Source organism: Ictalurus punctatus, chromosome 1 (genome assembly GCF_001660625.3).
Source record: "Ictalurus punctatus breed USDA103 chromosome 1, Coco_2.0, whole genome shotgun sequence".
In the NCBI taxonomy this organism is placed as follows: Eukaryota; Metazoa; Chordata; class Actinopteri; order Siluriformes; family Ictaluridae; genus Ictalurus; species Ictalurus punctatus.
The window spans coordinates 30,746,318-30,772,488 of NC_030416.2; the positions used below are offsets into that span (position 1 = coordinate 30,746,318).

The window sequence follows — 26,171 nt, forward strand, 5'->3', positions numbered from 1 at the left end:
AACAGGAAACATATTTGTATTCAGATTTTTCACGTCACAATATGTTATAAAATCAAGCTGGAAAAAATAAAACAACGGATGGCCTTGTTTTATATTTAATTGTACAACTGTATCACAAAGTAACCAAAACGAACAAGTTCAAACCTCGTAGAGAGAAATGTACATTCATATATTCTTAACTTAGACCAGCATTCAGTCTATAAGATCGAGTTGTTTCTGCTCAGAGCCTAACGTAACACCGTGCTGAACTTGGCCGAGCAAAAGAAAAAAAAAGAAACTAAAGCATAACACAACTCATGGCCAGCTCATGTTATTCCTTCCTTCATGTTGAGCGCCATAAGGGAAAAGCTACAGGCTAGACCTCTGCTCCGGTGTGGATTACCTGAGAGAGGAACTCTAAACCTGCAGGAGCTGTCTGGATGCCGACTCCCTGCCTCATGGTTCACTCAGGCACTGCATGACCTTTGAGATCAGGTCCTCCTTCTTGTCCTTTGAACGCACGGTGATGCCTTGACCTTTCAGCCAGGCCTGCAGAGTCGCTATGGTGATCTTTCCCAGCTGAGAGAAAATGAATACACAATACCTCAAGTCTGTAACACTGACTTCCACACTGATCTCTCTTTGACTTAGTCATGTAAAGAATAAACCACCTTAGGTCATGCTGTTATGGGAAAATGATCAACAACAGGGAGACTGACATGGAGTTATTGTTAAATTCTGAAGTTGTTGTTTTTTTCCCCCATAACAGACTTCCTGAAGTATTTTATTCTTCTTACACCACAGAGATTTGCCAACTGTTACTCTTCTACTCTACTATTCATCCATCCATTTTCTATACTGCTTATCTTACACAGAGTCACAGAGGAGCCTGGCACCTATCCCAGGGAACTCGGGGCACAATGCGGGGTGACAACCCATCGCCGGGCACAATTTGCAAATTCCAATTAGCCTAAAATGCATGTCTTTGGACTCGGGGAGGAAACCCGCAAAGCACGGTGAGAACATGCAAGCTCTGTGCACACAGGGAGGAGGCAGGATTCGAACCCCCATCCCCGGAGGTGCGAGGCAAGCGTTCTCACCACCACTCTACTACAAATTTGTAATTTCATTTAATTTAATAATGAACTATACATTGTGCTTTTTAATTACAAGCCAGTTCCTGTTATCGCTTTCAATATAGCAGCTATAAAAGTTCGTCCCCTCATTGTTTCCTCTCTATGTTCCAACTAATGCAGCTTGTCATGTTATGGAGAAAGTGAAGACTTTCCCGTGGCCGGAAAACATAATGACCTTTACAAAGTGCAGGCACTGGAGACTCCTTCCATAAATGTTAAACATCGTGTTACAGAAAACTTCACCATATCAACAATCACACTGTTTCCTTTCTTTAAAAAAAAACCAAAACATTTTGTTAATCCATTTATTATTAGCCTTAGATTAGGCGAGGCATCTGCCATACAAGTCCCTGTGACTGAGTTGTTACTATGGAGATGTTAATGTATTAGAATGAGCACATTAATAAAAATAAAAAAAAAACAACTATGATTTGAATTATAGCTGCCAGAGATGCTGAACAAATTTAGTCAATGATCAGCTTCAAACCGATCATTTGAGATTTGAGAATTTAGTGGTGTAAAAAGTTGTATACAGTGCCCTCCACTAATATTGGCACCCTTGCTAAATATGAGCAAAGAAGGCAGTGAAAAATTGTTTTTATTGTTTAACCTTTTGACCTTTACTCTGCTCTCATGGATATCAAACAATTACAAACACAACACAGGTTTATCAAATAAAATCTTTTTTAAATATAGGTGTGCAACAATTATTAGCACCCCTATGAATTCATATGAGAAAAGGATATTTGAAGTATATTTCCATATAAATAAAACAACTGGAAATGTTATGAATCAACCTCAAATTGGACGTGTATCTATATTGTCTCAGTGCACTGTGAAGAGGATGGTTCGAGTAGGCAAAAAAAAATTCCAAGGATCACAGCTGGACAATTACAGAAGTTAGTTGCGTCTTGGTGTCAAAAAGTCTCCAAAACTACAATCTGAAGTCACCTACATCACCACAAGTTGCTTGGAAGGGCTTCAAGAAAAAAAGCCTCTACTCTCATCCAAAAACAAACTCAAGAGTCTTCAGTCTGGCAGACACTACTGAAACTTCAAATGGGATCGGGTTCGATGGTCAGATTAATCCAAAATAGAGCTTTTTGTCAATAAACACCAGCGGTGGTTTTGGTGCACAAAGAGAGGTTTTTCTGCCAGAGGACCTGGACATTTTGTTAGGATACAAGTCATTATGGACTCTACCAACTATAAACAGATATTAAATAAATACCTGACTGCCTCTGACAGAAAGCTTAAAATGGGACGTGGTTGGATCTTCCAGCAGGACAGTGATCCAAAACATACAACAAAATCAACATAAAAATGGTTTACTGACCACAAAATCAAGGTCCTGCCATGGCCATCCCAGTCCCCTGACTTGAAACTCATAGAAAACCTGTGGGGTGAACTGAAGAGGGGAGTCCACCAGCGTGGACCTTGAAATTTGAAGGATCTGGAGAGATTCTGTATGGAGGAACGCTCTCAGATCCCTTGCCATGTATTCTCCAACCTCATGAGCATTATAGGAGAAGACTCAGAGCTGTTATCTTGCCAAAGGGAGGTAGCACAAAGTATTAAACAATAATAAACGGTGCCAAAAATTGTTGCACACCTATATTTACCAAAGATATTTTTTTTTGATAAACCGTGTTTTGTTTGCAATTATTCGATATTTTTTGAACAAAAGATCAAAAGGTTAAACAATAAAGACAATTTTTCACAGCCTTCTTTGCTCATATTTACCAAGGGTGCCAATATAAGTGGAGGGCAATGTATAATCAAAAACAAATATGTGATAAACTGTAAAAACCACAATGTATTGTGGTTACTTACAGCAACACACGCAAGGCAGCCATATTATAGGAGGAATTAATATTCCAGTGATGGTATACAGTAAGTGTGAATCATTAATCAATTATGAAAGCATCAGAGGCATCTAGTTTCATGTGGCGGGAACATAAGTAACATGTGGGAAGGATTCTTTGTTGCTGTGCACTTGCACTCTGTGAGCACCTCTTTTCACCCCTGACATCAAAATGATGCATTGGCTTGTCACTCCTCTTAATGGCTTCTAATCCAGGTCATGAACACATGCCAGATTTGTAATGGATTTCATTTAGAGATGTAGCCAGACAATTCATTTGGTTTATGAGCGGCACGTCTGAGAGACTAATGGACACTAAATCAAATCAGTTCCCTCTACACACCGGCTTCGTCTCTTACAAATAAGGGAGTTAATTCATGGAGATCGAAGGAGGAACAAAATAATAAAAATAAAGAATTGTTTTGTTCCTCAATGACAGAGCAAAATGCAAACTGGTAACTCCCCCACTGATATATGACGTATATTGCCAGTTCACGGCATTACATATGTACTGTGACTAGCTTAAGTTTAGCGCTTTGCTGTTTAGATAAATTAAATACTGCTTCCTGAGTATGATTACAGAGATGAGAGGCGTGGGTTGCTTCATTACCTGATTGCTTCTTGCATACTTCACCACATCCACTTCCTGTATGTTGACTTTGGCTTTCTTTGGGTGTGACTCAAATACTTCGCCCTGAGACAAGACCACATTAAGAACAACATTTACGCCTAAATGATCTAGATGCTGTCATCAAAGACTTGCATACTAAAATATATGGTCTAAGGCTTAGCTATCTGTAGAAGGATAAACCGCAAAATACAAACACCTACACCTACTGGTAAATCATTCACAGTGATCCCACAAAACAGAAATTTGCTGAAGTGTAACACGCACACACACATACACACACACACACACACTAAAATTTGTACATGTGTTCTTATTCAGAGCTAATTTCAGCCATTTAGCAGAGCAACATTTAAACACAGGCACACTTTGACTGTACAATATAAACCCCTATGTTACACACATGTTCCTGTCCACAAACAGACAGGCGGATGCAGAGTATTTTGGGATGATGTTTGTTATTGAGACCTTTCAGGTTCTGAGAACATTAACATTCAGGAAGGGTGTGTATAGCATGGATATGATTAACGGATTGCTTCTAGTCCATAAATATATGCCTTGGCAGACTGTTCGCGAAATATATGATTTATCTTTCCTCTATTTTCTCCCTAATTTGGTCAATTTGGCCACTCTCCAGCTAGTTCATACGGCAGCTACCAACCAGGAAGGGTGAAGGCTAAGGCATGATTCCTCCGAGACTGAAATCGGCCAACCGCATCTTTTCAAACTTCAAAGTATACCACCCTTCCTTTCCTAGACAGCATGACCAATCTTGCTCTTTTGGACTCCTGGCCACAGTTTGAGATTCAAACTTGTGATCTCCCAATGATTGGGAGCACAAAATGAACAATTTAGAGCCTCCACTGTCTGGTATCATGCTGCTCTAGTTTTAAGTCGTCTCAGGTGACAATTTTCCCCGCCATTGTCACCTCTGGGTTGCACATTAGTAACGGCTATCTGGTTTGATAAAAATCAGGATTCGATGATTCATTGCAATAACCTCCACTCAGTATTTTGGATACAGTATTTCTGGGGGGGAGGGGTACAAAATAATACTGACTGCACCTTTCATTTATTTATAGCAGCCAAGAAGCCTTGTAAGCCTGTTATTAAATCACAGCTGTCAGTATTGAATTCCCAGATACATTTCGTGGTGATGGAAAAACTTTAGGAGACACTAAGCTGTTTGAAAATAAATGATAGGTTTGTCTGTGGAATCTTGAGTTCCGCTTCCTGTAGCATTATAATGTTGCACATGTAAGGACACTGCGAATATAAAATGCATAGTGGTGGTGTCCTTCTTACCCCTCTTTTGATCTCAGTCATGGGTGCGGGTTTTGTTTGAAAGAGTGGTTGTACTGGTGCGGAAGTGCAGACATTGTGGTCTCTTTTACGGTCCTTAAAAAATGGCAGAGACACTCTAGGAAGTGATGATGCAGACGATATAGGAGAACAGGAGGATATTTGAACGGCTGCTCTAGACACACACTGCGCTTCTTCTTGTTTCTGTTGTTTTTTCTCAGCCAGGATCTTTGTGACGTTAACATGGCAGGTCAGTGACTTGTTTGTGAAGATAGGCACCAGTTTGGGTCTCTGTGTGAAAAGCTGAGTGTTGCTAAGCAAAGGTTGGTTAGCGGAGACGGACGAGGAAGAGGAGAACGATGGGATTGAGGTGAAGGATGACGGGAACTGGCATGGCTCAGTGCGATGGAAATGAAATGACTGCAAAATGGGGTCGGGGATTTGAGGATTCCCGTGTCCATTGGTTGTAGTTGGATGTCTGATGTTGCTCAGACCGACAGGTTGACTTAGGGGCCATGGAGAAGATGCTAAGTGTGAAAGAGGCACCGTCTCTGGAGGGAAAACATTAGGGAGCTGGCTCAGCACGAGTCTGCTAGAGCTCTTGAAGGTCAGGTTTGCAGGTAAGGCCCCAGAGTCCTGAAAATCGAGGTAGAAAGGAGGCTGTAAAATATACATGGGCATAAAATTCACTTTAAATTACAGGCACATACTGATTACGTGACATATAACCCATATTTTCAGAGCTTTTTGGTACGCATCTGTTTTAACACTTCACAAACCAGACTACTTGGCTAAGTTTTAACAGATACTGTAACTGCCTAATGTGTGTCTCATCTAGATGAGTCATAATCTAATCAAGGTTGGTCTGGAGACGTCATTATCAATCACGGGTACCCAGGAGAACCGAAAAACAGTCCTGTCATCTCTCCTCATCTGCACTAACTCTCAGAGACGGACACAAATTGATTTTCCTTCCATGCTTCACTTAATTTGTCATAGTCCAATAACACCAAAGTGAGTTAGGGCCAGCATAAATAAAGCCTGCTTGCTTTGAGTTTCCCCCTCCATCTGTGGACTGGAACCCAATCAAGAAGAAATGACCTCATGTTGGGTCATTGTTCTGCCTGGAAACTCTGAGTTTTCCAACACCGTGTCAACTTTTTGTTGTGGCCACCTTGCATTATTCAGAAGGTCTGGAAGGGAAATTCTCCATGGACTATTTCCTCAGAAAGCACTGTGTGCTGTATATACACACCTCCTATGTGTAAGAGAGAAGTTTCACTCTACTTGCATGCTCTAGATTCAAGCAGTAATTCATCATCTATGAGCCACTCTGCCAAATTTAAGTGCACTCTGGGGATGTTCGGTGATTACTCTTGCAACACAGGGTCAGGTGCAGGGCAGAAAAGACACCTCTGAAGTATTAAAGCATTCACAATGATCGTAGTGCGATTTCACAATCTTATAACTCCAAACATGGTCCAGCAGAAATTCTGCCGAGGTCTGGCACAAACACGCCGTCTGAACGATGACCAATCTGTATAGCTTTCTATTACAGCAATGTGAATTATAGAGAAATTTAATCTGCTGGAAAAGCAAGACTGGATGGTATTATGGATTTCTCATGCAGGAGCCCGTTTAACTGGTGTGAATGTGGCATTGTTCTTACTGAAAGCCGCCTTCGCAGATAATCAGTGTGCCCGCTGAAGTGTTTGAACTGCTTTTCATTTCTGTATGCTGCTGACCTTTTTACTAAACAGATTAGCGCTCGTCGGATAATCATTATCTACAATCACGGGTAAAAATGACTAGGAAAGATATTTTATCTATAATGAAAATTCAGAAATATTACATCTTCTGAAAAATCCCATCATTATCATCATCATCAATCATTGGAATCAATAATTAAAATAAATACAGTATTCCTATTTCAGTAGTGCCATATAACAGATAATATACAGTACTGTGCACTGTGTACAGTCTTAGACACCCTAATTTTTTATGTATAAACTTTCTATCAGTACAAAAACATTTCAGATTTCCAAACATTAGTTTTCCAGCACAAACTTAAATGCAACATAAAAATGTTTGTATGTCAGTAAAGAAAGCAGTACATTACGTAAGAGACCACTTTTCGAAAGACCAACCACAGTAAAGGCTGCTGGATTTTGCTTCAAAATAAGAAGCGAGTGCGACAGTCAAAGTCTCCAGAAGAACCGTGACTGGTTCTGCAAGATGCTCGATAAAACTTACAGCTCATTTCCTTATAAAACTGCACAAACTCACTAACTGTACCTGAGACTACTATTTTTTTAAGCAAGGGCTTGTCACACAAAATACTGCCTTAAAGGCTGCCTTAAATATATATTTTTAAAAATGTAGAAACATTTCATTTCATTACTTTCGAATTCAGATTTGCTCTTAAGCAATTATTTGTTTATGACAAAGACTTTTGCACAGTACACTGTGCATACAGTTTACTGAAAATACATACTCTTTACTACATACATGTTAAAACTGGGATATTTTCATCCACACTTTCATTATAATACTGATGCTTTCTTAGAAGGGATTCACAGAAAATGTGTCTCTCAACAGCAGTCAGTCTATGTGAAGTCTATATAAACCATGCTATGTGCATATAATATATAAACAAATGTCTTACTTATTGTTCTGTGTGTACCCTGAAACGTTACATGGCAAGATATGAAAATGTTCTCATGCTAAGCTCAGGAGTCAATAGAAGTTCATATTTTCACATCCGCAACGCTGGAACTGTCTGCAACGAGTATAAATATGTATATAATAAATAGCTAACTAACAAGTAAACAGTACTGTGTTTCTAATATAATGGCAATACCTCATATACTTGTAAACTAGGTCTGCTCAGATTGGTGGTATGGTAGCAGGGTTTGCTGGCCATTTGGGCTGGAAAGCCACAAACATTCTCCATTAGGCTTCTGACATCGGATATAAAGGCTCTGAGCGCCCCCTGCAGGTTCACTCGGGGAAAACACTGTACTGGCAGAATGCGAATACAGCACAATGGATATCTGAACCATTAGACTTAAGGACACGAACCAAACTCAACTTGTATGAAATGACAGACACCAAAGCAGAGTCCAAAAACTACAGTAAGGCTGTGGAAATAAATTATATGCTTACAGCCTTTTTTATTTTTGTTTGCAGTGGTTGTTTAGAGAAGTAACTTGAGACTTTGATGACATAATCACAGAGACTGTGCCAGAGCCATTGGCGCCAGTATGAATGAGGAGAGAACAGTAATTCAAAACATTCAGCATAATGGCACGAAGTATTGAAACCACAGATAAATCATTAAATCTGGATGTGTTTCATCAAGTGTCACAATTTGCTTTGGGCTCACTAAAGCCTACAATGGTATATTTACAATTTAGTCTGCAATGTGCTTACTGGACAATGTAAATGTGCTTCGTGTGAATGTGACAGATGCAGTGGCTTAAATGTACAAGATGTAGAAAGGATTTGTGGTAGTAAACATGATAAAGCAGACTTGATTTGGCTGTATGAAGACAATAAAGGATACGTGAAAAGCTTCTCGCCAAGCGGTTTAAAATACACACTGCAGTACAGCACCTCATCCTCGTTCTGTGGAGGCAGACAGTAGCCATACTAAATAAAGAGAGAGAGAGAGAGAGAGAGAGAGAGAGAGAGAGAGAGAGAGAGAGAGAGAGGTTACTCTAAAAGCAATGTAAGACTGTCGATGTTGCACTACATGGTACAAATCAAATATCTTCCTATTCACAGTAAAACATTTAACAAAGTTTTCCCAATCTCTGCTTGTATGTGTCTTTGTCCAGTTAAGGGCCAGGTTCATCCTGGATATGTAGTGAAGGTAAACGGGACATTACACCCATCACGAGAGGTGCAGGGTACAGACAAAATGAACGTTCATTTGAACATTTTTAAGAATGTCATTTTCAAAATGTACTGCATAATGATCACACACTCATATAGACCTATACACAGATATTTACGCGTTTAGCAGAGCATGTGTGAATAAAAGGACTAAAGTGGAGTTTCTCTGAGTGTTTTCTCCAGTTTCCTCTCACCTCCCAAAAACAAGCCTGTAGGTGGATTGGCTGAGATAAATTGCTCCGATGTATGAATGTATGTGCGCATGATGCCCTGCGATACACCGGCGTCCCATTCCTAGTCCCAGGGTCTAAACCCACCGCACACCCAGTATTCTGGGGATACTAGACTTCGTATTCACCACGACCCCTGACCAGGATAAAGCACTCAGTGAAAGTGACGGAGCTATTAGTCCAAATAGAGGTTTGGTCCAGCTGTGTGCCAGTTATTACCTTTTAAATACATACAGTATATTTTATGTATGTGCTGGAAGACATATACCAAATATATGGGAAATGTACTGTCTTTTGTCTTCTTCTTTATAGTACCATGTACAGGTTAGAAAGTACCTTCCCATGTATTAATATGACAAGGAAAGCTCTTAAAACTACCTCCATGAATGGAGTGCAGTGGCATAAGTCCTACATATATGCATGTATAAAAAATGAAAAAGATGCCTTAAGTGTACTGTACATGTCCATACCGATTGAAGCAGCTGTTATGGATTCTGCACGTTAGTGTGCAGGGGTAGTGTTTGTATGATATTTCAAGGGGAAGTCATGCCAGAATCTTGTGTGTTAGAGGCCCAACCAGCATGCAGGGTTTGTTTGTGATCAAAGGTTAGATTTTGACTTCTCTACAAAGTGAATATTCAGCACGCACGCACACACACATGCGTGCACACACACACGCGCATTTACACAGCAAACATGCACACGCAGGGAACTACTAAGGAGTCAAAATATGCAGAGTGTGTTTCAGCGAGCTCCCCTCAGTGTGATAGCAGACTTTCAAACGTGAGGTCGAGGGTGATAAAAGCCTTGAAGGAAACACAGAGTGAATGGAAAACACATGGTCAGCAGAGACCACAAGCAGGAATGCACGAACTCTGCTGACATTAAAAAAAAATAAATAAAAGATGATCTAAAGAGAAATACAATATCTTTTGGTGTGATTTAATGACAGGCTGAAGGGATAATGTCCGAATAATGATGTGCTGACTGATGTTTAACACCACAGTGGATGCTCATTACTATGAATAATAAAAAGTCCAAGAAATTATTATAAATAAACAGCATTATTTCTCACATTAAATCCATGTGTACAGATTTACAATATGGCAATGGGCTCATTCATTTTATTTTGACATGCTGGCTAATAAGCTCAGCAAGTCTATGTGAAACAGTTGAGACTCTAGCCCCTAATAAAAAAAAATGTCACATATACTAAATGAAATCCAATGACTCAGTCAAATGAAAATGATTTCATGCCCTTACGACGAAATTTAAAAAAAAAAAAAAAAAAAGAAAAGAAAAAAGAGGAATAGATGTAATCAATGAATTAATCTATTAAGAACTTGTATAGATTATCAATTAATACAATATCTGAACAGTGAAATAAACAAAACGCTGGATCAGCGCAAAAGATCTAAAGTCAGACTGCGTGATAAATATAGTCTTAAGTGGATCGCCTGGAACACCTTTACACCTGCTCATTCATGCAATTATCTAATCAGCCAATCACAGTGCATACACTCATGCAGACACAGGTCAAGTGCTTCAGTTAATGTTCACAGCAAAGATCGTTGCGTGATTGTTGGTGCCAGACTGGTTTGAGTTCAGAAACTGCTGATTTCTTGGGATCTTCTTCAAGCAGAAATGCCTTGTCGATGAGAGACCTCAGAGGAAAATGGGCAGACTGGCTCGAGCTGACAGGCAGGCTACGTTAACTCAAATAATCACTCTTTACGACCGTGATGAGCAGAAAAGCATCTCGGAATACATAAACACGCTGAACCTTGAGGCAGATGGACTACAACAGGAGAAGAGAATATCAGGTTCCACTCTTGTCAGAGAAGAGCAGGGATCTGAGGCTACAGAGGGCACAGACTCACAGAACGTGGACAGATTAAAACTGGAAAAAGACTAAGCTATGTAGCCTCCTGTTCCTAGTTCAAATTTTATTTGGGGATCTTTTCTAAATATTGTTATCCCCCCTTCACACTTAAATAGTAAAATAGAACATGAGTTACGTAAGTAACTGTGACTCTATGAACAACCACGGCAATCTGGCTAGAAAGTCGATAGAAACGACAACAGTACTTGAATGACAACGGCATGTATATCAAAGACTACGGCATGTATATCAAAGACTACATCACACACACGGTACAGTCACGGAACGCATGCCTCGGCATGTCCACAAGAAGGTATCTAAGGTGATTCGACTTCTCTTATGAAGCAGAGTTTATGTTTGTTTAAAAAACAACACCACGTAGGATCCAAACCTGCTTGAATTGTACGCATGTTTACATGTGTGTGTTTGTATACCATGCCGTTCCAGTGCTTCTGAAGATCAGCGTAAGTCTGGAAAGGACACTCTGGTGGCAGCGTGCGCCCAATGCTGACAACCTGGCCCTTCTTCATGCTAATAATGTACACACAAACACACAGTCCAAATTCATGCACGTTCATTTGCAATGCATATTTCGAAGTCATTTATTTATCCGATTAAAGCCGGTTTTACATGGTGCCATTTCATCAGCCTTTTCAGATTATTACTCCACATTTTGTACAGGATGATCCTGATAAAATCTTGGCTGGATTCTATAACTGACTGTGTGGCAACGTGTTCTTCATGTCAGATTACATAATGAAGATCCTCTAATGATAGACCTCCTAAAGAAAATGACTACATTCTGTGTACTTCATCAATCAGCAAGATCCAAGCTCGTGCTGAAAACAAAATCGCATAAATAGAAACCATTAGCAAGTTTCCTCGACATTTTCCCAATCGCCACTATCTGACATCTGTAGCTGTGCTGTGAGTTTTACATCATCCTATACCGTCCTCCTATTTGTCCTTATACATTAAGTATTTATAGAGTAAACCCAGCTTAACACAATACCATCAAAATGTAAAAATATAAATAATGATTGTATTAATATGACTAAATATGGATTTCACCGACAAACCATACTGTACAGAAGAAACCCACCTTGGGAGAACGTAGCACCAGTTATTTGGTGCTTTGGTGTGGAGAACTGTCTCTTGGTTATTCAGAAATCTTTCCATCACAGGAGCTGGAACATCGAAGTCTCTCAGCTGGTGACGGATAAGTCGGTCAATAAACAACTAATCGCAGACTAATCACAGAAATAAATAAACATCAAGCAGACACTAAATAACAGATTTCTGCACTTCTATGCTATTTACTTGAATTGCACACAACATCCGGGCACTACTAGGATAAAATGTGTGTGGAGGAGGGAAGTGTAAGCACAGCGTGTACACCTCTTAACACTGGAGGGAGCCTGAAGCTTAGCTGATGTACAGTACAGTACACAATGCAGCAAAAATCCTTTCATACACATGTAATGTGTGACAAAAGTGTACGTGTTCTGCGTGTGATTTGCCTCAGGCAGGAATGACCTCACTAGGATTAAAGGTCATAATACTTAAATGTGACAAAGGTTTTAAAGGAATTTTCACTGAACTCCTCCCACCCTCTCTGTATGCTATGGGCTTTGATTTATGTTGACTTGGCTGTGAACTAGGCCAAGATCTAGACCACATTCTGGCTTCCAGAGCTGTTATTATGATGTAGTGGACGGGATCATTGTTTTATCCACTTACTATACGTAAACACTGATGAAACTTTCACAGTGCGTGTGTGTGTGCATGTACATGCACTCATCGTCCACTTTCATAGGAATATGTATACCTGCTCATTTATGCAGTTGTCTAATCAGCCAATCTAATCAATGTGGCAGCAGTGTAATGCAAAAAATCATGCAGATACAGGTCAAGTGCTTCAGTTAATGTTCACATCAAACACCAGAATGGGGAAAAAGTCTGATCTCTGTGACTTAAACTGTGGCATGGCTATCGGTGCCTAATAGGATTATTTAATTATTTCAGAAACTGCTAATCTCCTGGGATTTTCACACACAACAGTCGCTAAAGTTGACTTAGAAGCACTGAGTGAGCGGCAGTTCTGTGGGTGGAAATGCCTTGTTGATAAGAGAGGCCAGAGGAAAATGGCCAGATTGGTTCGAGCTGCCAGGAAGGATACAGAAACTCAAATATCCACTCATTGGCACCAACATGCCATGATTAAAGTCACAGATCTCACGTTCCCACCCATTTTGATGTTTAAAGTGAACATTAACTGAAGCTCTTGACCTGTATCTGCATGATTTTATGCATTGTGCTACTGCCACACGATTGGCTGATTAGATAACTGCATAAATGAGCAGGTGTACAGGTGTACAGGTGTACTATTAAAGTGGACGGTGAGTGTATATCTGAGTGTATTCCTTTTTTTGCTATGCTCTGTAGCATTCATAAAATTTATGATATTTCATAGTATGGCTATCTGCTTTGTGGCTACTGTTTTGCATTTAGGCTATATCTGTGCGAGTCTGATCACAAGCATGTGTTACTCAGTGTGTGTGTTTGTGTGTGTGTGTCCGTGAATAGAAACTTAACCCTTTAAAGACCCAATGTAATACAATACCAGATTCCTGGGAGTTAAAATGGTGAAACTTGTGCAACAAGAATATCCGGCATGTTGAAAAATACATGGATACTTAACGTGTCCAGTTCTTTTTCCACCCAACCACTTATATAAAATAAAGTTAATCAAAATGAAGAAAAAGAAAAACGTGAAACATACCCAACAGTTTTACTATGTCACACACTAAATCATTATTAAAGGGCACAGCATTACACGCACGTCAGAGCTGTTTCTTACTGTTACAGGAGGAAGTCTTATAGTACTGGCCTCCACGCTGACACACAGTTCGGTCTCATTCACATTCAGCTCCATGACTGTCGACAAAACCATCCACCATCAGAATAAACAGTTGTTAAAAACATTACATTGCTTTGCTTAAGTATTCGAATGATGGCAAACAACAATTTCCAATTGTCTTGCTACAGCTTCTCAATAGGATTGAGGTCTGGGCTTTGACTGACCTCAATCTGACTGATCTTCTAACACACACTTGGTTTTGAACCAACGTTCGGATATAGCTTTATAGACAATATGCTTAGAGTCACTGTCTTGTTGGAAGGAGAACCTTGAACCCTGTCTCAAATCTCAAGCAGTTTTCTTTTAGGATTGGCCCATATATGCCTATCCATCTTTCCCTCAACCCTGACCAAATTTCCCAGTCAGTGCTGATGAAAAGCATCGGAACAACAAAATGCTACCACCACCATGCTTCACGATGTGATGGGTAATGAGCATTTCTGGGTTTCAGCCAACACGGGGCCAAAAATTTTAATCTTGGTATCATCATCATACCAGAGAAGAGTCTTGAAGATGCATTTTGCCAAAATCCAAACAGGATTTCATATCACTGATTTTTAATAATGGCTTTCTTCTTGTTTCTATTCAATAAAGCCAATCTTTTAGGATCGTCCTGTGTATTGTTGTCCCAGCTGAGCATTGAAGATCTCCTGCTCCTTCAGGGTTACCCTTGGTCTCTTGCTTGCTTCTCTCAATAATGTTCTCCTTATGTAGTCATTATGTGATATCCGATGGCATGTCGTTGCACCAAAACAAAATGAGGCGTTTCACAGCGATGGGGGTGAATACTTATGTAATCACAACAATGTTTTCATTCATAAATCATTTTGGATAGTACATTGGTTCCAAACACTTCAATATTAGGACCTATTCTGTGTAGACTCATGACATTAACCTCAACTGAGTCTACATAATCGACTGATCAGATAACTGCGCGAGTTAACTGAACAACTTCTAAAAGCAGATACGAGTTGTATTTGAAAGCTGAGACTCACACCTACCAACAGCAATGCGTTTGCTAGAATCAGACAGGAAGTCCTTTCCTGCAGAACACAGATTAAAAAAAAAAAGATTGCCAAAAAAAAAAAAAAAAACAAAAAAAACAACTTTAAAGACATTAGCATTTATGAGAATTTTATGAATTTGTACAATGAAACAAGAATCTGACTTAAACACTGATAGTAACCCTAAACACTAAGGATATCTCTGAAGTTATTAGTCATGGGAAGAAGTCAAAGTTTCAACATCAAGGCCAATAACATGCAGTTTCAACATGAAATGGCCTCCAGTACAAGGATACAAGAAAACAGGGCCACATTTTAACACCAAACATAACTCTATCCCAGTGAGACACTCCATAATCACTGTTTGTTTTATCTTTGGGATAAGTTATGTAGCAACATATACAAATGCACCATGCAAATTTTATTGCGTATGCAAATCGCTGTCATCATCACATCAAAAAAAGAAAATTACACTCAATATTCCTTTGTTCACACTGTGTGTCTGTTCATAATCAATATCCCTATGTTTACACTGCCCATGTCTATGTTTGTCTAGATGTTACCCCATGTATACACTGCATTTTTTGGTAACAACACATGTACAAATTTTGGATTTATTAGATTACTTAAGTCATAAATACCGTGCATCCGGAAAGTATTCACAGCGCTTCACTTTTCCCACATTTTGTTATGTTACAGCTTTATTCCAAAATGCGAAAGAAGTTTGTTTGAAATCTTTGCAAATTTATTCAAAATAAAAAACAAAAAACGCACATGTACATAAGTATTCACAGCCTTTGCCATGGCACTCAAAATTGAGCTCAGGTGCATCCTATCTCCACTGATCATCCTTGAGATGTTTCTATAACTTGATTGGAGTCCACCTGTGGTGAATTCAGTTGATTTGACATGATTTGGAAAGGCACACACCTGTCTATATAAGGTCCCACAGTTAACAATGCATGTCAGAGCACAAACCAAGCCATGAAGTCCAAGGAATTGTCTGTAGACCTCCGAGACAGGATTGTATCGAGGCACAGATCTGGGGAAGAGTACAGTAAATGGAAGTTTGGAACCACCAGGACTCTTCCTAGAGCTGGCCGCCCGGCCAAACTGAGCGATCGGGGAAAGGGCCTTAGTCAGGGAGGTGACCAAAAACCTGATGGTCACTCTGACAGAGCTCCAGCTTGTCTCTGTGGAGAGAGGAGAACCTTCCAGAAGAACAACCATCTCTGCAGAACTCCACCAATCAGGCCTGTATGGTAGAGTGGCCAGAGGGAAGCCACTCCTCAGTAAAAGGCACATGACAGCCCACCTGAAGGACTCTCAGACCATGAGAAACAAAAGTCTCTGGTCTGATGAAACAAAGATTGAACTCTTTGGCCTGAATGGCAAACGTCATGTCTGGAGGAAACCAGGCACCAGTCATCACCTGGACAATACCATCCCTACAGTGAAGCATGGTGGTGGCAGCATCAGGCTGTGGGGATGATTTTCAGCGGCAGGAACTGGGAGACTAGTCAGGATTGAGGGAAAGATGAATGCAGCAATGTACAGAGACGTTATTGATGAAAACCTGCACCAGAGCGCTCTGGACCTCAGACTGGGGTGAAGGTTCATTTTCCAAAAGGACAACGATCCTAAGCACACAGCCCAGATAACAAAGGAGTGGCTATAGGACAACTCTGTGAATGTCCTTGAGTGGCCCAGCCAGAGCCCAGACTTGAACCCGATTGAACATCTCTGGAGAGATCTGAAAATGGCTGTGCACCGACGCTCCCCATACAACCTGATGGAGCTTGAGAGGTCCTGCAAAGAAGAATGGGAGAACTGCCCCAAAATAGGTGTGCCAAGCTTGTAGCATCATTTTCTCAAAAAGACGTGAGGCTGTAATTAGTGCCAAAAGGTGCTTCAACAAAGTATTAAGCAAAGGCTGTGAATACTTATGTACATGTGCTTTTTTTGTTATTTATTTTTAATAAATTTGCAAAGATTTCAAAAAACTTCTTTCACATTGTCATTATGGGGTATTGCTTGTAGAATTTTGAGGAAAATAATGAATTTAATCCATTTTGGAATAAGGCTGTAACATAACAAAATGTGGGAAAAGTGAAGCGCTGTGAATACTTTCTGGATGCACGGTATAGCAAACAGATCAAATAAAAAACAATTCAGCATATTTCAACTTTTTTTTTAATAATATCATGTCAGTACTAAATGTCTGTCAATCAAACATTATACCAAAGTGTTAGTAACTGCTATCAGTATTATTACCTGTAATGAATTTTTAAAAGTAACACATGCAACAACAGATGTTGTGAACACAAAGGTATGTACATCACCGCTCCTGAGGTCCAGGCATTAAATATATATATTAACAACAATTTTATAGATTTTATTTCAAGGTCCAGATTTGAATATTTCATGAGAAGGGGTTTTGTTGGGACCAATCCATTAATGACAGCGTTCATCGGATAAGAAGGTCCAAGGTCAATGTGACGTTAGGATGGATTAAACTTTAGCCAAATAACTACAGAAACAGCACACCGGCAGTGACCTTTAGTCTCTGGAGGTAACTTCCTATGAGATAGCATACAGTAGTGTGATACATATGATGAATACAGAATCTTTCCTACACAGGTGCCTATTATCAGTGACTAGTGTGCTCATAATACAGTCGCCTCCAAAAGTATTGGAACAGCAAAGCCAATTCTATCACCCCCCCCATATAGTGAAGATATTTGGGTTTCAGATTAAAAGTTGAATATTAGACGACAGATCAGAATTTCAGCTTTCCAAATTGTCATATTGGCTATACTCAATGCTTGTGCAATGGCTCTGATAGATTTTCCCTCTGTTCTCAGCTTAAAAATGGCTTGCTTTTCTCCCATAGACAGCTCTCTGGTCTTCATGTTTGCTTATCCTTTTTAACAACAAATGCAGTCTTAACACGTGAAACCTAGGGCTGTTAATTCTTTAACACAATCAATATAACAGGGCAGCAAGAAACACCCATTGGGTGGGTTCAAACAAAAACTGCAATGTTCTAAGCTGTTTAAAACATCTAGATGTAAATATCAGGCAATGAATGCTGAAATTCTGATCTATTGTCTCATGTTCATCTTTTTATATAATTGTATGGCAAATCAATAGAATTATCCTTGCTGTTCCAATACTTTCAGAAGGCACTCTACCTCTATATTCCCAGATATTAGAGACTCTCATGAAGACAGATGGTGTATAACTGTTATATAAACAGTGACAGTTGGAAGGTTGCCCAGTCAGAACAAAGGTGAGGACAGAATGAGACTGTGTAAAAACCTTCACAGCTTTAAGGCTGAAGGCCTTTGATTGATATCCAACTAATTTTTGTCATCATATTAAAGCCAGTTCCACTCCCAACAGAAATGGAAGCGTTAGTCTTATCCTGAAAGAAAATTCAAAAGATTTAAATGACTGCATTTACACACCACATCCCCCACCCCCCCTTTCCTGTGTTGTACCTGGGATTAAATATTGTCCTGCTCTGTTCCAGTTCGGTGCCAGTCGAGCAGTGAAGGAGTAAGACAGACACGTCTGCAGCATGCTAGGCAGAACCCTCTGAGGAGAACTGATCTGAACTCAAAATGAGAATATCAATAATCAGAGGAAAACTTACCAAGTGTGAACCGTGACTAGGGCTGTAACGAGCCGACAATTTTGATCGATGCATCAATTTAAAAAGCAGTGATTGAAAAGAATTGAGGCAACAATCAATTATAAATGCTTACACTGTACATTGTAAAAGGACTGACAACTGCTGTGTAACAACTAATTCAAACATTTAAACTGATAAATAGGTAAATAGGTTAGAAAGGTGGTTTGCTGATAATTTTGATATTTAAATGACATATCTTCATTCACAAATTAACAGTAGACTTAGCCCAGAGTCGAACGTATCGATCGGAGTCTACTAAATTGAAAATGTATCACACCGGAGCAGATTCAGTGGTATTGCCAAACATCGAATCTTTGCTTTATGAGCCAAAATTGTATCGCATATAATGTACTAAATATCCAAAAAACAAGCCTACTTTGACCAAAAAGGACTTTCATATTCAGTTTTCATACTGTATTTCACATCCGAAGTCCATGTTGTGTACAGAATTGTAAAAAAACAACAACCCAAAACTGTCCAAATAATACTGCAGAAGAAGAAATAACTGTGCACATAATATGAAATTTAAATATGTATTCAGCATGATACAGACATATGCAAGACAGCTTACAGTACAGTCTTTAAATACAGCTGGTAGAATCTATGCCAAGGCTAGCCTGTGCGATATAACAATATTATGCGGTCGTGACGCTTATCAGGACACACTGGACGTGGAACTAACCCATCACAGGGCACAATCGCGCACACACAAACACTCTCGCACTACGGACAATTTAGAGATGCTAATCGGTCTACAATGCATGTCTTTGGACTGGGGGAGGAAACCGGAGGAAACCCCTGAAGCACGGGGAGAACATGCAAACTCTGGGCACACAAGGCGGAGGCGAGATTCGAACCCCAAACTCTGAGGTGAAGCAAACGTGCTAACTAAGCCACGGTGGAGCTCCACAAACATTTTTTACTCAAAAATACACAAGAAGCAGCAGGTTTTTTTCCTCCCCTGTAAACAATGAGATGAGCCAATCAACATGTAAATCTGGAATTACTTGTGCAGGTGTTTTCAACTCTCTGGTATTAACAGATCCTTCCTGAAATCCCCGCCCCCTTCCCCACATCTCACACGTGCTCAAGTAACCCATGCTTCCTTTCTTTGGGTCACGATAAATGGAGAATGTTTTGAGGTTATTAATGTGAACTAAATTCGATAAACGTATGTTGGGGTTTTTGCGATTTCCAGAGTTCCTGTTTATCGGGATAATTTAAAATGGAAAATTGTGAGGGAAAGATCAATATCGCACAAGCCCAGTCATGGTAACTGAAGCTGTTCTGGTGGCTCATGGTGGCCTAACTTGGTAAAACTTGATGTTCTTTTCTTTAATTTGTCACTGATTTATATGAGAGGTTTTTGTAATGTCATAAGAAGAGACAGAACTCTAAAACCAACAGTAAAAATTTGAAAATATAGTTATTTTGACTGCATATACTTTGAAATCAACCCTTTTCTACCATTTATTTCTAACTTTGGTCATTATGTTGTGTTTTTTCCCCCTTTAATTTGTCATTTATCTGAACAATATATACCACACCCCGTGCCCTCCACTAATATTGGCACCCCTGGTAAATATGAGCAAAGAAGGCTGTGAAAATTTGTCTTTATTGTTTAACCTTTTGATCTTTTGTTCAAAAACATTCACAAAAATACTATGCTCTCATGGATATCAAACAATTGCAAACACAAGACAGGTTTATCAAAAAAAAAAAAAAATTCGTTAAATATAGGTATGCAACAATTATTAGCACCCCTATGAATTCACATGAGAAAAATATATTTCAAGTACACTCCCATTTAAATTTTACATACAGTATTTAGCAAGAGTGCCAATATTAGTGGAAGGCACTGTATAGTCAATATTAGTCAATATTACAGTATAAACCAAGCCTTAAACAAAAACTGTACACATTTTCAAAACAATGTACTGATGTTTAACTTAAACACTTAAACAAAATGTACTACCGGTTGACCTAAACACTGACTGACCTGCAAATTGTGGCTCTGTGCATAAGCCTGGATGATGCCTCTCCTGAAAAACGTTATCTATGAGAAAGTTCACAGTGACAAACTGAGTCAAAGGTTACTGTGAATGGTCTGTTTAAAGTATTTTGTCTTCTAGGAGACACGTATCTATCTTATTTAGCGTCTGAAGGGCAGTACTAAATGGAAAAAAAAAGATCTTTAAACAAAATACTAACAATTTACACCCATCATCCTGTTTAAAAGTTTACACCCCCCTGGCGCTTAATGTATCGTGTTGCCTGTAATAGTTGTGTACGAGTCCCTCGGTCGTCCTCAGTGTGATAAGATGGATCTCAACATCATATAGTCGCTGTTGGAAAGGGGTCAAATATGCAGAAGATGCTGGAAAAGCAAAGAATGTGCAGGACCTGGAGGATTTTTCTGAAGAACAGTGGGCAGTTTAACTGCTCAGGACAAACAATGGACTCGTGAACAACTATCACAAAACAAACACAGTCGTGGATCATCCAGGTGACGACACACAGTGTTAATAATCAAGGGTGTGTAAACTTTTACGGGGTCATTAAAAAAAAAAAAAAAAATTCAGCTATTATCTTGTCTTGTGGACTATATGTCAACATCTGTTATGTGAAATAGCTCATTCAGGACAGTACTAAATAAAAAACAACATGGGATTTTTATGATCCCTCTTATTTTGTTAACAAGGTAATATTAGGATTGCAGATTCGACAAGGGGTATGCAAAACTTTGGGCACAACTGTATGTTTATATATATATATATATATATATATATATATATATATATATGAAAATCATATTCTATTCATATTTCTACTGACATTCATCTTTCACCCTTGTCTTCAAATGTGCAAATCATAATTGCACAAGCACAGCATAGTCAATTATTAACGAGCACAACAGGCTCAGTCTACAGTCTAATAACTCATACGCATACTCAGCATGAATAAACTGCTCCTGTCACGCACTCCTGATCCAAACCAGCAGGGCTAATAGATGGGCACCTCGTTAGTGGTGCTTGACACTTCCGTTCTGTGTTGTTGTTTTACGCTGGCCTAAATCCAGCAGAGGAAGAGAGTTGACAGAATGCCTGGAATGTGCACCAGTTATTTGGCTTCTCACAGAGCATGCCTGAGCACAGACTGCAAGGCACGCACACGCTCGCACGCACATGATCACTTACACGCACTCTCACGTACAGGTGTATCGACAGGTTCTCGTGCGAACGTGTGATACAAATGAACACGTACACAGAACCTGGCAGGACAGTCGTAAAGTGGAACTGAACAGAACAGCTGTGAAGCGTAGATGTGTACGCTATACTTACAGTGAGTACAACTCTGATCCCACCGTAAGAGCCCAACACAGGGGATGCAATAAGATCTGGATGCAAATGCAAAAGCTCTCTGAAAAATAAAGACATCGCAATTTACATAAAGCAAGTGAACAAAAAAACATCATGTTAACATTAATAGATGAGATTTAGGTACATCTGTAAACTAATTCATGTCTATAGGCTTAGATTCTAATTAATTCATTAAACTCGTTTCCAAAGAAATCATGAAGTTATTTTAATACTACACGGTGGCAAAACTTTTTTTTCTCCATACTTTGTTTAAATAACCAAACACTACATTCACGGTTCACTTTATTAGGAACACCCGTACAACTGCACGTCCATGCAGTTATCTAATCGTTCAATCATGTAGCCGCAGCACAAGAACAAGAATCTGAGGCTATCATCGGATAAAGATTGGATAAAAGACCACGTGATTTTTTTTTCTCTAATCTTCAACTGTACGGTTTGTGTGAGCCTGTGCCCACGATAGCCTCAGATTCCGGTTCTTTGCTGATAGGAGTGAAACCCAATGGATGGTAGTCATCTGCTGTTGTAACTCCTTTACCTCAAGGTTCGATGTTTTCTGCATAATGAGATGCTTTTCTGCTCAAGATGATTGTAAAGAGTGATTAACTGAGTTACTATAGACTTCAGCACAGACCATTTTCCTCTGATCTCTCTCATCGGCAAGGTGTTTCAGCCTGTAGACCCTCTACACACAGGATGTTTTTTGTTTTTTGCACCATTCTGTTTAAACTCTAGAGACTGTTGTGTGTGAAAATCCCAGGAGATCAGCAGTTTATAAAATACTCAAACCAGCCCATCTGGTTCCAACAAACATGTCACGGTTAAAGTCACAAAGATCAGACTTTTTCCTCTTTCTAATGTTTGATGTGAACCTTAACTGATGCGCTTGACCTGTATCTGCATGATTTGATGAATTGGGCTGCTGCCACATGACTGGCTGATTAGATAACTAATACCTAATTAGCGGCTGTGGCTCAGGTTGTAGATCGGGTTGTCAGTTCGATTCCTGGCCCACGTGACTCCACATGTCGAAGTGTCCTTGGGCAAGACACTGAACACCAAGTTGCTCCCAATGGCAAGCTAGCACCTTGCATGGCAGCTCTACTACCATTGGTGTGTGAGTGAGTGTGTGTGTGTGTGTGTGTGAGAATGGGTGAATGAGAACCAGTGTAAAGCACTTTGTAGAACCGCTAAGGTTAAAAACACGCTATATAAGTGCAGATATTTACTAGCATTTATCACCATTTACCATAATTGCATGCACTGTATGTGCAGTTGTACAGGTGTTCCTAATAAAGTTATATGATCCCTGATTATTTATCAGACATTGCCTGTTTTGATGTGGCCTTATTCTTAATCATATTAATATTAAATGAGATTAATAATAGAAATATTTGGCGTTAAACACACAAAGACCTAGGCCTATAATGAACTAAAGCTGTTTAAGGCAACCCAGTGGAAAATAATTTGGAATAATATCTGGTATAATCACTTTATAGAAATGATCAATAGACAATAATGAATACCAAGTGCATTATAAAAATGTATTTAATCCATCTATTTGTTTTAAACAGTGCTCTACGGTTTGATCCTGAATGGGTTATGGGTGTCCCACCTCGCAAAAACATACAGGTCTGGGGATTGGTTATGTTAAATTTCCCCTAGGTGTGTGTGTGTCCCATCCTGTGATTATACTGGTGTATTCCTGCCTCACACCTATTTTTCCAGGATAAAGCACTCACTGAAGATGAATGAATGTTTTACACAGTGTGACGTATGTCAGTTGATGACAAGTTATTATTATTATTTCTTCATAGTATTGTTTTGACATCAAGCCCAGATGATACTTGATATCCATATCAAAGTTATTCTTTATAACTATACACAGGTGTACAGTGTAATGAAATAAAGCCCTCAGGCTGGGCAAATAAGATCATATTTCTGGCCTTTATTACGGAGTGTGTGGCACGGAGTTGTGTTTGTTGTTAAATTATTAACAACAAGCCTCACCTGCATGTCTTCACCTGGCTGTTTCTCAGCTCTCCTTCATCTGCTTGAGATGAAAAACTGAGAAATGACAGAAAAACACTGTAGAGTTTCTTCAGGTCTGGTGCAGGGATGAAGAACAGACACTCTTCACTGTATCCAGTCATTCTGCAAAATAAAAAAGATTTAATGACACAACGTCTCTCACGGGAAAATAAATAAATAAATAAATGCAGAATATCCATAAACGTACACACTACAGAGGTTCAATATTTATCATAATACCACAGCGCTGTTAAATTCTCAAATCTGATTGATCAGAAGGTGTGGATTAATTTTCTATAACAGCAGCTCTGACAGTAATTTCAGCTGCAAAGTTAAAATATTAAGGCATTTGTTCTAACGTTACACAGAAACAACTTATTCACAACGGATTGAGGGAACGACTGTTTATAGCTGCTGTAACGCAAGTGATCACAGGGACTAACTCGTCTCGTGGACGTAACTACAGTAGGATCCCTGGGGGACAGGTTAGGACAGGCGGAAGCCTGAAATCGTGGATAGCAGCGAACACTAATATATTATATATATTTTTATAAATATATATATATATATATATATATATATATATATATATATATATATATATATATATATATATATATATACCTTCAGCAAAAAAAATAAACATTCTCTCATATTTAACTGCTTTTATTTCAAGCTAATTTTTTAACATGTAAATATTTGTACGGACGTTACGCACAACATTTCATTGTGTTACTAGAATGGTGTATGATTTAAAGTATGAATGTTTACTGTATTTCCAGAATTTTCTATACAATTCTTTTTGACCCTCAACTTCAGGGTAACAGTAACTCTGCTTCGCACCATCACACCACCCTATCGTTGATTATTTTACTATAAAACCACACTCACAGGTTGGTCTTTTGTTTTGTTTTGTTTTTTCACTTGACTCTTCGCTGTTAGAACTTTGCCATTTTATTTGGACCTATTTCACAATTTGATGATAGATAATATCCTAAAATAATGCTAAAATTTCTGTTCTTCTAATTATTATTATAATTATCACTACAACATCCTTTCACCCCATCCTACTCTCCCTGATTAATGAGATAGCGTTGGTTAAAAACATTTTACCTCAGAAATGCCTTTTTTTTTTTTTTTTTTTTTTTTTTTTTTTTTACACACTAGTTATCTGTTGCTGTTATCTGTCCACACATTTGTGTCCAGAAAGTAGGGACAAAACCACAGTGACTGTCAGTTTACATTATTAAATATAAATAAACAAATAAATGAATGAATAAATAAATAATAAAATGCTCTAATACAAGACATACCTTTATTAATTTCTTTATCTTGTGAACCAGCACCACAGGTCACACCTGTCAGGTAGCAATGAAGCTAGTGTCTGTTTTTGCAATCTGCAGATTTATTTAATAAATATTTAACTGAAACAGTTTATATTTTAGAAACTTAATCAACACCAAGGATGTTATTTAGCAAAACAACAGCATCAATAAATCTAGTTCCGTAACTCAGCTTCACACTTTTATTAACACTATTAATTATTATATTAACACTATTATCACTGTTTTAGCTAAAACTGGTGACGAAATATCTTTTTTTTAAACACTAAAATTAAAACCGCTACCCCTGCCCGCTTTAAAGCTCGCCATCTGTACGAATAAAGCGGTGTAATAATGCTAGCTAACTTGACTAGACAAAACCAGCAGCCACAGTTAGCTAGCTACCTGCTTAACTCGTCATCACATTAGCCGCTGTTGCTAACCACGTCAACGCGTCCGCCATATTGGAAAGGGTTCAAATTTGATTGTGTCTGGAGACGGCTCGTCTATTTTTATAATTTCATCTGCAACTCTTTATTGAATCGATTTCTTTCCTTCTTTATTATTTTCTTAAAAATATGGTTTATTACATATGTTGTACATCATAACGTAGGTGGAACAATAACATTGTAGTTTATATTAACATCTCCTTAGTAGTGAGAACTGAAGTGGCACCGTTAAATATTACAGTCCTGTCTGTTAAACAACACTATATTTAGTTTAAAATGCAGGCGTTATTACTACACGCATAAAACGGCTAAACTTCTATGCTATCTAAATCTCAGCGTTGGAGCTCTGCTTTGCGTGACAACGAGCGGTTTCAGTTGGGTTTGGTTGACCCCATGTAAACTTTCCGCCCAGTCGCTTTTTTTTTTTTTTTTTTTTTTTTTTTTTTTTTT

General features: G+C 38.9%; 1 protein-coding gene across 6 annotated transcripts; it reads right to left on the reverse strand.

Moving 5' to 3' along the window:
* Positions 1-26,094, reverse strand: LOC108272043 (uncharacterized protein C18orf63). Of its 6 annotated transcripts, none has more exons than XM_017480155.3 (15): positions 25,678-26,094; positions 25,264-25,308; positions 23,930-24,073; positions 21,881-21,959; positions 20,539-20,595; positions 18,346-18,457; positions 14,840-14,881; positions 13,779-13,855; positions 12,021-12,127; positions 11,353-11,449; positions 8,475-8,560; positions 7,770-7,962; positions 4,913-5,545; positions 3,590-3,673; positions 1-558 (listed from the first exon to the last, which is right to left on the reverse strand). In XM_017480155.3, exons 3-15 carry the CDS (start codon positions 24,070-24,072, stop codon positions 436-438), a joined length of 1,833 nt encoding a protein of 610 aa, XP_017335644.1. In that variant the 5' UTR covers position 24,073; positions 25,264-25,308; positions 25,678-26,094; the 3' UTR covers positions 1-435. The 6 variants fall into 6 exon arrangements, with proteins under 6 accessions (XP_017335644.1, XP_017335627.1, XP_017335653.1 ...); XM_017480138.3 differs by having other exon boundaries at positions 25,264-25,347; positions 25,678-26,093; XM_017480164.3 differs by lacking the exon at positions 25,678-26,094 and adding an exon at positions 25,578-25,606.
* Positions 26,095-26,171: the final 77 nt, after the last annotated feature.